At 43.4% G+C, this 15,918-nt stretch overlaps 1 protein-coding gene across 1 annotated transcript in view; it reads left to right on the top strand.

Moving 5' to 3' along the window:
• The window catches only part of LOC139407969 (dystrophin-like protein 1), a 257,732-nt gene that overhangs the window by 130,794 nt on the left and 111,020 nt on the right, over positions 1-15,918 (top strand). The window contains exons 5-6 of the mRNA XM_071151829.1: positions 1,326-1,434; positions 13,154-13,298. Of these exons, the coding sequence (XP_071007930.1) occupies positions 1,326-1,434; positions 13,154-13,298 (254 nt within the window). The remainder of the gene's footprint in view (positions 1-1,325; positions 1,435-13,153; positions 13,299-15,918) is intronic.

Below are 15,918 nucleotides of genomic sequence, written 5' to 3'. Positions count from 1 at the left end.
TTCTACCTCGGACTCATTGACGTTTATCATTTAAAGAGCGATTAGGGAAAAAGGCTGACTGGGCTGTCGTTGTTGAATCAGACAGATACAGTATATGACTACAAACGTATGTGGACATCTTCTCGTTGAATATCTCATTCCCAAATCATAGGCATTAATATGGAGTTGGTCCTCCCATTGCTGCTATAACAACCTCCACTCTTCTGGAAAAGCTTTCCACTAGATGTTGGAACTTGCTTCAATTCAGCCACAATATCATTAGTGAGGTCAGGCACTGATGTTGGGCGATAAGCCTGGCTCGCAGTCGGCTTTCCAATTCATCCCAAAGGTGTTCGATGAGGTTGAGATCAGGGCTCTGTGCAGGTCAGTGAAGTTTTTCCAGACTGATCTCAACAAAACATGTCTGTATGCTTTGTGCACAAGGGCATTGTCATGCTGAAACAGGAAAGGGCCTTCCCCAAACTGTTGCCACAATGTTGGACGCACAGAATCGTCTAGAATGTCATTGTATGCTGTAGCGTTAAGATTTCCCTTCACTGGAACTAAGGGGCCTAGACCAAACCATGAATACATCCTCAAACCATTATTCCTTATCCACCAAACTTTACAGTTCGCACAATGCATTGCGGCACGTAGCGTACACCTGGCATCCGCCAACCCCAGATTTGTCCGTCGAACTGCCAGATGGTGAAGAGTGATTCACCACTTCAGAGGTAGTGAGTGTTGCCACCGAAGACAGACCATTTTTATGCGCTTCAGCGGTCCTGTTCTGTGAGCTTGTGTGGCCTACCACTTTGCGGCTGAGCCATTGTTGCTCCTAGACATTTCCACCTCACAATAACAGCACTTACAGTTGACCGGTACAGCTCTAGCAGGGCAGAAATTTGATTAACTGACTTGTTGGAAAGGTGGCATCCAATGACAATGCCACATTGAAAATCACTGAGCTCTTCAGTAAGGCCATTCTACTGCCAATATTTTTTTCTATGGAGATTGCATGGCTGTGTGCTCAGCAACAGGTGTGGATGAAATATCAAGGTTCCACTAATTGGAAAGGGTGTCCACATACTTTTGTATATATAGTGTAAATGTCATGATGTAAGTAGCCTCTGGTCTCAATTCAACACAATTATATTACACTTGTTTGGTACTCTAGTTATTCTGTAAAAACTGTGATAGCTAGTTTGTGATTACTCACTGTCTTTCATTGATGTAAATGGGAGATTTTTGTGAGAGGTTGAGTAACACAAACATATTTTAAGTTAGGGTTCAGCACAAGGGTAACTTTTGGTTGTTTATCTATTTCCTCTGTTTCTGTCCTGTAGGATCTTCTATGTATCTCATGACTCCCAGGACCTGAAGATCTTCAGCTACATCGCCAGAGATGGACAGAATAACGTCTTCCGCTGTAATGTCTTCAAGTCCAAGAAGAAGGTGAGATAGACACACACTGTATCTCTCTTTCCTCTCTTGCATGATAATGTTTTACACAGTACCATTTACATGACTGAGCCATGTCCAGTCATGATTGCTAAATGTAGCAAAGAAATTCACACTCCCTCTTTCTCTCCAGCTCTTTATTTTAATTTGTTTTAATTATTGGTTGGAATTGTGAACAATAGCCAAATCAAATATGAAGTCAAATCCATTCGCCCTATCATATGGTTTACTGCAGCTCAGCGGTCAGGGGGAAGTGGTAAGTGGGTTTGTGTTTCAGGATGGTGGTGTGGTCAGGAGGTGTCTATGCACTCGGCATTTGATGGCCTGAAGACCACTGTGATGTCACCGATAAAGTGCTCTGGAAGTTTATTCCATTAACGGACAGCCGATTTAGGACGTTTGTGTCCAGGGAGCGTGTTCTAGTGACTATGTGGGTGAGAGCATGGTCTGGCATGGCTGTGCATAGGCGGGTAGTGCGGCGTCTGTTATACGGTGGGTGGAGCATAGCTTGCAGGTCTATGGGACAGTGGTGTGAGTACATTTTGTACGGGGCTATAGCAGCAGCCCTGTACAACCCTCTCACACGCTCCCTCCCCCTATCAACTATGCCGCACACACACACACACACACAAACACACACACACACACACACACACACACACACACAGTCTTAGTCCTGGGAGATCGGGGAGTGAAATACACTGACATTCACTTGGGCAGCTCTGGCCCGAGGCCATTGAGATGGAAAGCACTTTTCCTGAGCGCGTGTGTAGGTGTGTGTGTTTGTGTATGTGTGTGTGTGTGTGTGTTTGTGTGTGTGTATGTGTGCGCACATGCGTGCCTGCCTGCCTGCGTGCTTGTGTAAGAGAGAGGGAGAGAGCGAAAGTGTGTGTTCTAATCCACAGTCACTCTAGCATGGAGAGACACAAAGCAATGTGCATTGGAGGGTGTCTGTAATAAAGTGCTGTAGGCCGATGGCTGTACTGTACCAAAACACCACCTGCACGTATTAAACAGTATCCTGACATATTAAAACCTCCCAGTACACGCACACTACATACCTCTACCCAGCCACACTAACAGCTTCTATCTCAAGGCCATCAGATTGTTAAACAGCCACCACTAACATTGAGTGGCTGCTGCCAACACACTGACTCAACTCCAGCCACTTTAATAATGGGAATTGATGTAAAATATATCACTAGCCACTTAAACAATGCTACTTAATATAATGTTTACATACCCTACATTATTCATCTCATATGTCTACGTATATACTGTACTCTATATCATCTACTGCATCTTATGTAATACATGTATCACTAGCCACTTTGAACTATGCCACTTTGTTTACATACTCATCTCATGTGTATATACTGTACTCGATACCATCTACTGCATCTTGCCTATGCCGCTCTGTACCATCACTCATTCATATATCTTTATGTACATATTCTTTATCCCTTTACACTTGTGTGTATAAGGTAGTAGTTTTAGAATTGTTAGTTAGATTACTCGTTGGTTATTACTGCATTGTCGGAACTAGAAGCACAAGCATTTCGCTACACTCGCATTAACATCTGCTAACCATGTGTATGTGACAAATACAATTTGATTTGATTTGATTTGATTAGCTATGCTGTAACGAGTCATAGAACCATTATGTGTGTAAGAGAGAGGCAGAGCGAATAGGGAGTACTTTTGGTTTCAAGCTGAAGTTAAAGTTATTTGTCTCTTAAAGGAATTCACAGATGTACAGTGAACAAAGCCACACACCACAAGTCAAACTTAATGATGGTGTTGGAGTTGTACTTGGCCATGCAATCATGAGTGAACCGGGAGTACAGGAGGGGACTGAGTACGCACCCCTGAGGGGCCCCCAATCAGGGACAACGAATGACAGTTGCCTCTGATTGAGAACCATACTTAGGAAGCCTGGTTTCACTTTTGAGTTGTGGGTGATTGTTTCCTGTTGTAATGTTTGTTTCACATTTCATTACTGTTTCGGTTTTCGTTTGTTCATTCACTTTGTTATTTTTTATTCTTTAGTGTTCAGTTTAATAAACTAAAATTGACACTTACCAAGCTGCACATTGGTCCGACCTCTCTTACTTCTCGTCAGAAGAAGAGGAGAATCGTTACACTACGTAGATAGTGTGGAGTACAGCTTATCATGAGATACTCTACATCAGGCATGCAAAATGTTGAGACTTCCTTAGATATCGTGCACCAGCTATTGTTTACAAATATGCATAGGCCCCCATCCCATGTCTTACCAGAGGCTGATGTTCTGTCTTGCTGGTAGATTGTATAACCCGCCAGCTGTATGTTCTTAACGTCATTCAGCCACGACTCTGTGAAACATAAGATATTACCATTTTTAATGTCCCGTTGGTAAGATATTCGTGCTTTCAGTTCGTCCCATTTATTTTCCAGCGATTGAACATTAGCTAGCAGAATAGAAGACAAAATTAGATTAGCCACTCATCTCCTGATCCTCATAAGGCATCCTGATCTCTTTCCGCGAAATCTATGTTTCATTTTCCAGCGAATCACAGGGATTTGGGCCTGGTCAGGTGTCTGTAGTATATCCCTTTGAAGAAGAACTCCTCATCCAATTTGAGGTGAGTAATCCCAGTTCTGATGTACAGATGTTCTTTTCAGTCAAAAGAGACGGTAGCAGCAACATATTTTACAAAGCAAGTTACAAACAACGCGAAACAACAAACAAAATAGCGTGGTTGGTTAAGAGCCGATAAGACGACAGCCCTCACCTCTGACGCCATTATCATGTGGTGGTAAATAGACAGCTACGAGAAATATAGAAGAAAACTCTCTTGGTAAATAGTTTGGTCTACAGCTTATCATGAGATACTCTACCTCAGGCAAGCAAAACCTCAAGACTTCCTTAAAATTAGATATAGTGCACCAGTTGTTATTTACAAATAGACACAGACCGCCATACCTTGTCTTACCGGAGGCAGCTGTTCTATTCTGCCAATGGACCGAAAACCCAGCCAGCTATATGTTATTCATGTCGTCATTCAGCCATGACTCGGTGAAACATAAGATATTACAGTTTTTAATGTCCCTTTGGTAGAATAGTCTTGATCGGAGCTCATACATTTTGTTGTCCAATGATTGCACGTTGGCTAATAGGACTGATGGTAGAGGGGGATTACTCACTTGCCTTCGGATCCTTACAAGGCACCCAGACCTACGTCCCCGATATCTCTGTCTCTAATTCATGTGAATGACGGGGATTTGGGCCTTGTCGCGTTTCTGAAGTAAATCCTTCGAATCTGACTCGTTAAATCATTTTTTTTGTCCAGTACGAGGTGAGTAATTGCTGTCCTGATATCCAGAAGCTCTTTTCGGTCATAAGAGATTGTGGCAGAAACATTATGTACAAAATAAGTTACAAATAATGCAAAAAAACACACACAATAGCACAATTGGTTGGGAACCCGTAAAACAGCAGCCTTCTCTTCCGGCGCCATCCTGGTTTCATAATGGTTGTGTCTTCATCACACTGTTATTAACGAGGCTGTCTCCATCACAGACAGTTAATTGAAGGGGAGACCTGCAGGGAATACCCATTAGAGACCAGAGGCCTGGATCAAGGGGAGACTGCCGTGTGTGTGTGTGTGTGTGTGTGTGTGTGTGTGTGTGTGTGTGTGTGTGTGTGTGTGTGTGTGTGTGTGTGTGTGTGTGTGTGTGTGTGTGTGTGTGTGTGTGTGTGTGTGTGTGTGTGTGTGTGTGTGTGTGTGTGTGTGTGTGTGAGAGAGATATCCCTCCCATCAATTGCTTGTTGCCACTCTCTCTGCCAAGAGGTATAACTTTGGGCATCCATCACCCAAGAGACTGCGTGATGGATGCACTTGCACATCTATCACTCCAGTATTAATGCTAAATTGTAATTATTTCGCCTCTATGGCCTATTTATTGCCTACCTCCCTACTCTTCTACATTTGCACACACTGTACATAGATTTTTCTATTTTTCTTTTCTATTGTGTTATTGACTACGTTTGTTTATGTGTAACTCTGTGTTGTTGTTTTTGTCGCACTGCTTTGCTTTATTTTGGCCAGGTCGCAGTTGTAAATGAGAACTTGTTCTCAACTGGCCTACCTGGTTAAATTAAGGTGAAATAAAAAAATAAAAAGACTGAGCCAGTGGTTGGCTAACACAGATTCTATTTGACCCCATGCAAATAACTCATCAATCTGTTTAAGTTCCAAATAAATTATGTGAGCCGACCTGACTTATTAGTTCATCCTCAAAGACTCATAGAACACAAGAAGAGGATGAGGGCTGTGTCGTGACGTTGTATTAGTTAATGTGACTGTTGTTCGTCGAATGATTAAAGTTTCTAATTGTGTGATTAACTGAATAAGCAATTATTAACTCATTAACCTGGGGAACCATGGGAAAACAAGTTTTTATTGTTTCTATTTCCCAAATTAACTCAAAGAATATCAGAATATCGATTTTACAACAGCCGCTAATTAACCAGTTGCCTCTAACAATCTCGTTCAGAACGTCGTATAGCCCGTAAATCTGCACGGACCCGGGTCTCACCAATGAGTTCGTACCACACCAATCTTAGTTGAATATTTATTTACTAAAAAGCTAAAATGATGGTAAAAGATACATATAGACAAAACACATTATAAGCTATTGATTAGAACTTGGCGCGTGTTACCTACAATGGGAATTTCAAAAGACGGAGAGAAAAAGTACACAAGAGAAATATACATTTGGGTGAATTTGTCAGCTATGCTATTCTAACCCTAGCCTTGCCCCAAACTGCCGCTCTTATGGGTCAGAATATAATGATGTAATTACGTGGGATGATCTCCGAGGATTCTCTGTGTGGACCGTTCCGCTGTTCGATGATGCACTTCTCCTGCGCACCTCCCTGCTTGTCCTCCCGGTGTCAGTGTCCCTTTTGTCTTAGGAGTCTGTTCCCTCACCCTTTTCTCTGGAAGGGGTCTTCTGAGGCCAGACAGCTCTGTAGCTCAGAGCTCACAGCATAGTAATTAAACCCTTTAGATACCACGATTCGATGGGAGATGGAGGCTAGGTGGTTCGACTTGAATTCACCCGATTAGACACAGCTACTCATCCGTAGCTTGGGTAGAAAATGATTATTTTGTCCTCAAACTTGCGTTGCGTTCTGGGTTCGTTAACTTTTTTTTAGACCTTGCTGCAGCTGGGGTCACATAGTCCTGCTGTAAATTCTATACTCAGAGGTTTTATACCCTTGGGTCAGAAGTGGGCGTAGCTGCCTTTAGGGCAATTCTCTGGGCGTACCAAGTTAATGAGGCAAGGTCCAGATTTTACTCAAATCCAATTTTAGACAACTAACTTAACATTTAATCTTTCCCAAAACATTCTCTTTGATTTGGATATTTTCCATACAACGTACAATGTATAAACATCAAACATATACTAGGAAAACCCTTCACATTACAATGTTTTATTATTTATCTATTAATCTTTAATAACAGAACAAAAATGACATACATTTTCATATTCCATCTATCGTCATGACCACCATTGTGGCTGATGAAAACCATTGTTCCAAAGTCCCTTTAGTTCATGTTTAATATTCTGAGGCTGGTTCTCCATAGTAACAGGACAAAGTAATTTGTCTGTGGCCTGAGATTTACCAGGGGCGTGAGGGGTCATAAAACCCTCCACATCTTCAGACCACTATACCTCTCTTCCTCTGTTGTGGTTGAGAGATAAGAGATATAATCTGTAGATAATCTGTAGGGTTATCTCCTGTAACCTGACCTGATCAAGACAGTCATGACAGTCCCCCTCTGGTAGGTTCAACTTGGAATGATTCTGGATGTTGCAACCCACCATAAGAATGACCATCAGATGTCCTGGTTTGTGGATCATCATAGCAGTCCCCCCCCCCCTCCCCCTTGGTGGTTCAACCTGGTAGGATTTCCGCAAGCCGCGGACCACCACCAGAATGGACCTGGGAGTTCCGGCAGCGGCTCTGTGTTCCGGCCCGTCGTCCGGTTATCCCGACTAGTGGACCTAGGCAGTAACTTGGCAGACGTTAATAACGCACAACACTCAGGCAATACATCATTACATTTCCTCCCCAAACGAGCGGCATTGGGCTCTACTGCTTCCTAAGTGTCAAAGGAAATGAAACGAAAAATAATGGAATAAAAACATAAAAGTATACAAAATGTGCCTACCACACCTTAATCATCTAATTTGGACTATGCTCTATATATGTCCAAGGTCTTGGCTAAATAACTCTCTCATGGCATTGTCTCTAATGTCATGTCTAGGGTAATCCTACTTGCAGGTGGGTAGTTAAGGCACTTGCAAAAACTTGGCCCCTGAAGACCAAAGCTTACATTGGGCAGATTACTGGGCTGACCTAATGAGTTCAGGAGAGGAGGCTGGGACTGGGCCCCCTAAGGGGGTTTCAGGATCTATTGTCAACTTTCTAAAAATCACAATCGCTTCTGTCCCACGGGTGATCCTAGTATAAGACCTCATTAGGTCTTCCATTGCACGTGTGCGCCTGTGTACGTTGTAGGTGCACACGCCAAGGGAAATAAGACCAAGGATCATGGTAACAGTCAGGATACTGTCCGGCGTCGTCCAAGAGCGGGCGACAGACCAATCTTTCGGTCTGTAGTCAGCTAAAAGTGCCTCATCCCGTACACTAAGATCAACAGTCATGGGTCCCTCGTACTGGATTTGGTTGTGAATGGCTTGTGGTAACTCAAGGGAACATTTAGTGAAAGCGTCCGGCATTTCAATCTCTGTGTCTATCCTGTCATCGGGAAGTTGGTATAGAGAGCGAAGTTGTCTATGTGAATAATCGCCCCCTCTGGTACCTTAACAAAAACAGTCTGGTTGGGGAGGTTCAATTGGGTGATGGAGTCATGGCGTTCGTAAGTCATAGTGGCGGACGCGAACGGGGTGTTGACCAACCATCGGTTCCCTGGCAGGCCGAAACGACTGAAAACGTGGTTTAGCAAAAGAACGGCCGTGGTTTCCGCTGTGTCATTGGTCGCCGGCAGGCACTCCACCCACTTTTTGAATGCGCAAGTCACTGTGGGGAGATACTTGTTGCCTCTGGCTGACCTGGCAACTGGGCCGACCCAGTCGATCTGGATCAAGCTCCAGGGGTGAGACACGCCCTTGCGTTGCAGGGGTGCTCTGTCAATTAAATCGATCCCAATCAGCATCTGTTCAATTTCGATGCTAGTCACATACACAGGGTGGATCAGTGATACGCTTTCGAAGTTTGGATAGGAGCTAGGTAGCTTGAGTGAAACATCGAAGATTCGTAACGCATTGTTCCGTTTTCAACCAATGTTTTGCATTGTCCACTGCCCTTTTTAGTTCATCCAGCAAGGTTTCGGATATGAGGGAAATTGTCGAACCCAAATCTATCAGAGCGTGACAGGTCAAACAGTCCTACAGGTATGGCCTGTTCGAGTTGGTTTTTCTCATCATATCCCAACAAAATGGAGTGGGTTGGGAGAACGGAGCGGTTTGTAATCTGTGTCGATTTCCAAGACAGACAAGTCACCTACGAGACCAGGTGGGTCCTCTATCGGAATGGGAGAGGAATCATCTGTTGCAAAGCTGCTTATCTTGTGCATCTCCACATCCGTATCCAAGTCTGTAGACAAAACCTGCGGGCTTGTGTCTAGAATGAGTGGTTCCTGGACAGGGATTTGAGTGGGGGCAGGGGTAATGGAAATGTTTGCATCCTCTGGAATTGCATGAGTTTCGGCGGACTTGGTTTCCAACGATTTTACGCCTAGTCATGATGACTTATCCTTGTCATCCTTCTCAGATTTCTTACGATGCAGTACATCTCTATTCAGAGCTTCTAGATAATTTCGGTTAGCGTTTAGATCATTGTTGAGCACTTTGTTGCCCTTGCCACCCCCTTTGATCGTCATATTTTACCCCACATGTCCCCGATGCAGCACCTTCCAATTCGAGTGATGGTTCCCGCCTAAGCTCGAAAGTCGAGGTGTTCCCGGCTTGCTTTTGATGCCTCAAAAGCGGTTCTTGCAAGTTCACGGAGCGTCGAGATTGGCCAGCCAACGTGGGCAGTAGGGCAGTTAATGAAGTTGGGAGACATGTTTGATATGAGCAGTTGTTTAAATGGTAATAGATCTTCCATTCCGGTTTCAGTGAGCATACCAAAGTAAGCTGAACGAAGCCGGTGATAGTAGGCTTGTGGATGTTCATTTCGAGCTTGTCTGATATTGTTAGCCAACGAGCTATCGTGTTTGCGAGTCGCAGAACCACTGAATTCTATTTTCAAAACCGTGGCAAGTTTAGCATAGTCGTTTTGCACGTGTTGCTCTTGTAGACGGATGAACCTTGTCACGTGTCTGTTGGACGTTAAGGATCTTTTGGTCCTAGACTTGGCACTCCGGTACTGCTTGCAAGTGCGGTACCAGAGAGAACAGTCCATGACTTGGGTGCCTAGAGTCTTTGACAGTTTTTTGGGCTTTCCTCTGACACCGCCTAGTATATAAGTCCTGGATGGCAGGAAGCTTGGCCCCAGTAATGTACTGGGCTGTACAAACTACTCTCTGTAGCGTCTTACGGTCAGATGCCGAGCAGTTCTCAATGGTGCAGCTGTAGAACTTTCTGAGGATCCCATTTCAAATCTTTTCAGTCTCCTGAGGGGGAAAAGGTGTTGTCGTGCCCTCTTCGCGGCTGTCTTGGTGTGTTTGGACCATGATAGTTTGTTGGTGATGTGGACACCAAGGAACTTGAAAATCTCAACCCGCTCCACTACAGCCCTGCCAATGTTAATAGGGGCCCGTTCGGACGCCTTTTCCTGTAGTCCACGATCATATCCTTTGTCTTGCTCGCATTGAGGGACAGGTTGTTTTCCTGGCACCATAGTGCCAGGTTTCTGACCTCTTCCACATAGGCTGTCTCGTCGTTGTCGGTAATCAGGCCTACCACTGTTGTGTCGTTAGCAAACTTAATGTTGCAGTCATGTTTGGCCATGCAGTCGCGGGTGAACAGGGAGTACAGGAGGGGACTAAGCACGCACCACTGAGAGGTCCCAATGTTGAGGATCAGCATGGCAGACATGTTGTTGCCTACCCTTACCACCTGGGGGGGCCCGTCAGGAAGTCCAGGATCCAGTTGCAGAGGGAGATGTTTAGTCCCAGAGTCCTTAGCTTTGTGATGCTTTGTGGGCACTTTGGTGTTGAACGCTGAGCTGTAGCCAATGAACAGAATTCTCACATAGGTGAGTATGGGAATGGGAATTTTCCAGAATGGGAATGAGAATTGTCCAGATGGGAAAGTTCAGTGTGAAGTGCGATTGAGATTGCGTCATCTGTGGATCTATTGGGGCGGTACTCGAATTGGAGTGGGTCTAGGGTATCCAGAATGATGCCGTTGATGTGTGCAATGACAAGCCTTTCAAAGCACTTCAAGGCTACCAAAGTGAATGCTACACAGTGGTAATCATATAGGAAGGTTACCTTCGCTTCCTTGGGCACAGGGAATATGGTGGTCTGCTTGAAACATGTAGGTATTGCAGACTCTGTCAGAGAGGTTGAAAATGTCAGTGAAGACACTTGCAAGTTGCTCTGCGCACGATTTGAGTACAAGTCCTGGTACTCCGTCTGGCCCGCGGCATTGTGAATGTTGACGTGTTTATACAGTTGGAAGTTTACATACACTTAGATTGGAGTCATTAAAACTAGTTTCTGGTTAATAAACTATAGTTTTGGCAAGTCGGTTAGTCATTTTTCCAACAATTGTTTACAGAGAGATTATTTCACTTATAATTCACTGTATCACAATTCCAGTGGGTCAGAAGTTTACATACACGAAGTTGACTGTGCCTTTAAACAGCTTGGAACATTCCAGAAAATTATGTCATGGCTTTAGAGTTTCTGATAGGCTAATTGACATCATTTGAGTCAATTGGAGGTGTACCTGTGGATGTATTTCAAGGCCTACCTTCAAACTCAGTGCCTCTTTGCTTGACATCATGGGTAAATCCAAAGAAATTAGTCAAGACCTCAGAAAAAAATGTTTAGACCTCCACAAGTCTGATTCATCCTTGGAAGCAATTTCCAAACGCTTGAAGGTACCACATTCATCTGTACAAATAATAGTACGCAAGTATAAACACCATGGGACCACACAGCAGTCATACCGCTCAGGAAGGAGATGCACTCTATCTCCTAGAGATGAACATGCTTTGGTGCGAAAAGTGCAAATCAATCACAGAACAACAGCAAAGGACCTTGTGAAGATGCTGGCGGATTTAGGTACAAAAGTATCTATGACCTGTCACGCCCTGACCTTAGTTATCTTTGTTTTCTTTATTATTTTGGTTAGGTCAGGGTGTGACGAGGGTGGTATGTGTGTTTTTGTCTTGTCTAGGGTTTTTTGTATATCTATGGGGTTTTGGTATTGTCTATGGTTAGTTGCATGTCAGCACTCGTTATATATAGCTTCATGTTCATTTTGTTGCTTTGTATAGTTTGTTCAGTGTTCTCTTTCATTAAAGAGGAATGTATTCATATCATGCTGCGCCTTGGTCTCTTCGTTATAACGAACGTGACATGACCACAGTAAAACGAGTCCTATATCGACATAAACTGAAAGGCTGCTCAGCTAATTTTTTGGGGCAGTGTGCACATAGCCTGTCTTCTCTTGAGAGCCAGGTCTGCCTACGGCGGTCCGACTCCATGGCAAGGCTATGCTCACGGAGTCTGTAAATAGTCAAAGCTTTCCTTAATTTTGGGTCAGTCACAATGGTCAGGTTTTCTTCCACTGTGTACTGTCTGTTTAGGTCAAAATATCGTTCCAGTTTGCTCTGTTTTTTTGGGTAAATTCTTTCCAATCTGTCAAGTAATTATCTTTTTGTTTTCTCATGATTTGGTTGGGTCTAATTGTGTTGCTGTTGCTGTCCTGGGTCTCTGTGGGTCTGTTTGTGTTTGTGAACAGAGCCCCAGGGCCAGCTAGCTTAAGTGAATCTTCTCTAGGTTAATCTCGCTGTAGGTAATGGCTTTGTTATGGAAAGTTTGGGAATCGCTTCCTTTTAGACGGTAGTAGAATATAACGTCTCTTTTCTGGATTTTGATAATTAGCTGGTATCTGCCTAATTCTGCTCTGCGTGCATTATTTCTTGTTTTACATTTTACATTCACAGCATTGTGAAAGTTATCTGTGGTGCTGATGTTTAGGCCTAGGTTTCGTTTTTTGTGTGCTCAAGGGCAACGGTGTCTAGATGGAATTTGTATTTGTGGTCCTGGCAACTGGACCTTTTTTGGAACACTATTATTTTTGTCTTACTGAGATTTACTGTCAGGGCCCAGGTCTGGCAGAATCTAAGCAGAAGATCTAGGTGCTGCTTGTAGGCCCTCCTTGGTTGGGGACAACAGCACCAGATCATCAGCAAACAGTAGATATTTGACTTCAGATTCTGGCAGTGTGAGGCCGGGTGCTGCAGACTGTTCTAGTGCCCTAGCCCTAATTTGTTGATGTATATGTTCAAGAGAGTGGGGATCGAGCTGCATCCCTGTCTCACCCCACTGACCCGTGGAAATGCATTTCAATGTTTTTTGCCAATTTTAACTGCGCACTTGTTGTTTGTGTACATGGATTTTATATTGTCATGTTCTCTCTCTTGGTCTTTCTCTCTCCCAACTCCTCCTCTCTCCAGTCCCAGGCCATGCGTATTGTGCGGACGGTGGGCCAGGCGTTCGAGGTGTGTCACAAACTCAGCTTGCAACACACACACCAGAACGCAGATGGACAGGAGGACGCAGACAGTGACAAGACTTGCAACGAGGAGTCCACATTCTCAGGTGCATCCACTCAAACACACACACACACACACACACACACACACATTCCTGATTGAGTGTAAGATGCTATTTGAGGGGATAGTGTCACAGATGAGTCAGTCTAATAGAGAGACTGTGGCTGTGGAACAGAACAGAATAGTGGTGGGATGACTCTGGCTCCAGTAACTACAGGGCCCTTTCATATGCAGATTTTTTTTCTTATCTTTATTTATACAGGTTCTCATTGAGATAATATCCCTTTTCCAAGAGAGACCTGGTCCCATAGCAGCAGGGGGAACAACGTTTCAGACAAAACAACTTACAGTGCCTTGCGAAAGTATTCGGCCCCCTTGAACTTTGCGACCTTTTGCCACATTTCAGGCTTCAAACATAAAGATATAAAACTGTATTTTTTTGTGAAGAATCAACAACAAGTGGGACACAATCATGAAGTGGAACAACATTTATTGGATATTTCAAACTTTTTTAACAAATCAAAAACGGAAAAATTGGGCGTGCAAAATTATTCAGCCACCTTAAGTTAATACTTTGTAGCGCCACCTTTTGCTGCGATTAATACTGTAAGTCGCTTGGTTATGTCTCTATCAGTTTTGCACATCGAGAGACTGGAAGTTTTTCCCATTCCTCCTTGCAAAACAGCTCGAGCTCAGTGAGGTTGGATGGAGAGCATTTGTGAACAGCAGTTTTCAGTTCTTTCCACAGATTCTCGATTGGATTCAGGTCTGGACTTTGACTTGGCCATTCTAACACCTGGATATGTTTATTTTTGAACCATTCCATTGTAGATTTTGCTTTATGTTTTGGATCATTGTCTTGTTGGAAGACAAATCTCCATCCCAGTCTCAGGTCTTTTGCAGACTCCATCAGATTTTCTTCCAGAATGGTCCTGTATTTGGCTCCATCCATCTTCCCATCAATTTTAACCATCTTCCCTGTCCCTGCTGAAGAAAAGCAGGCCCAAACCATGATGCTGCCACCACCATGTTTGACAGTGGGGATGGTGTGTTCAGCTGTGTTGCTTTTACGCCAAACATAACGTTTTGCATTGTTGCCAAAAAGTTCAATTTTGGTTTCATCTGACCAGAGCACCTTCTTCCACATGTTTGGTGTGTCTCCCAGGTGGCTTGTGGCGAACTTTAAACGACACTTTTTAAGCATATCTTTAAGAAATGGCTTTCTTCTTGCCACTCTTCCATAAAGGCCAGATTTGTGCAATAGACGACTGATTGTTGTCCTATGGACAGAGTCTCCCACCTCAGCTGTAGATCTCTGCAGTTCATCCAGAGTGATCATGGGCCTCTTGGCTGCATCTCTGATCAGTCTTCTCCTTGTTTGAGCTGAAAGTTTAGAGGGACGGCCAGGTCTTGGTAGATTTGCAGTGGTCTGATACTCCTTCAATTTCAATATTATCGCTTGCACAGTGCTCCTTGGGATGTTTAAAGCTTGGGAAATATTTTTGTATCCAAATCCGGCTTTAAACTTCTTCACAACAGTATCTCGGACCTGCCTGGTGTGTTCCTTGTTCTTCATGATGCTCTCTGCGCTATTAACGGACCTCTGAGACTATCACAGTGCAGGTGCATTTATACGGAGACTTGATTACACAAAGGTGGATTGTATTTATCATCATTAGTCATTTAGGTCAACATTGGATCATTCAGAGATCCTCACTGAACTTCTGGAGAGAGTTTGCTGCACTGAAAGTAAAGGGGCTGAATAATTTTGCACTCCCAATTTTTCAGTTTTTGATTTGTTAAAAAAGTGTGAAATATCCAATAAATGTCGTTCCACTTCATGATTGTGTTCCACTTGTTGTTGATCCTTCACAAAAAATACAGTTTTATATCTTTATGTTTGAAGCCTGAAATGTGGCAAAAGGTCGCAAAGTTCAAGGGGGCCGAATACTTTCGCAAGGCACTGTACATACACTAACACAACATTAAACAAAACTATAAACACACATACTGTACAACAATTACATATTACATTAAAAACACAAACCTCTTGACTAAAAACAGCTGGCCGAAAAAACAATTACACTCTATGATATATACATCAATCAAGTGTTTAAACTCCACCAATGAAACTAGATCATTACATTTTAAAATGTTCAGGAGAGAATTCCAGGACCATGGTGCTAAGTAACTAAAACTATTTCTACCATGACCTGTTCTAATTTTTGGTACTGTTAGAAGCAAATCAGAATGGGACCGTAATTTATATTTATTTACTGGCCTGACTAAAAAAGAACAGAGATAAAATGGCATATTACCCAAAATGGCCTTATAAATCAGTGTATACCAGTGTTTAAGCCTACGCAAGGTCAATGACGACCAGCCAACAGCGCTGTAGAGATCACAATGATGTGTTAGACGTTTCTGATTTGTAATGAACCTGAGGGCTGCATGATACACTGAATCAAGTGCTCTCAGGGTAGGCCTGCATATATATATAACATCACTAAAATCTAAAACCAACAGTAATGTACATCGTACCAGCTCCTTCCTGGCCTCAAAACAAAAACAAGCCTTATGCCTGTAATAAAATCCTATTTTCAGCTTGAGCTTCCTTATCAAGTTCTCTACATGCACAGTGAAGCTCAGCTTATCATCAACCCACA

This window comes from Oncorhynchus clarkii, chromosome 4, assembly GCF_045791955.1.
Source record: "Oncorhynchus clarkii lewisi isolate Uvic-CL-2024 chromosome 4, UVic_Ocla_1.0, whole genome shotgun sequence".
Lineage (NCBI taxonomy): Eukaryota > Metazoa > Chordata > Actinopteri > Salmoniformes > Salmonidae > Oncorhynchus > Oncorhynchus clarkii.
The sequence above is the reverse complement of the archived record's forward strand: the minus strand, read 5'-3'. Positions and strand labels throughout refer to the sequence as shown.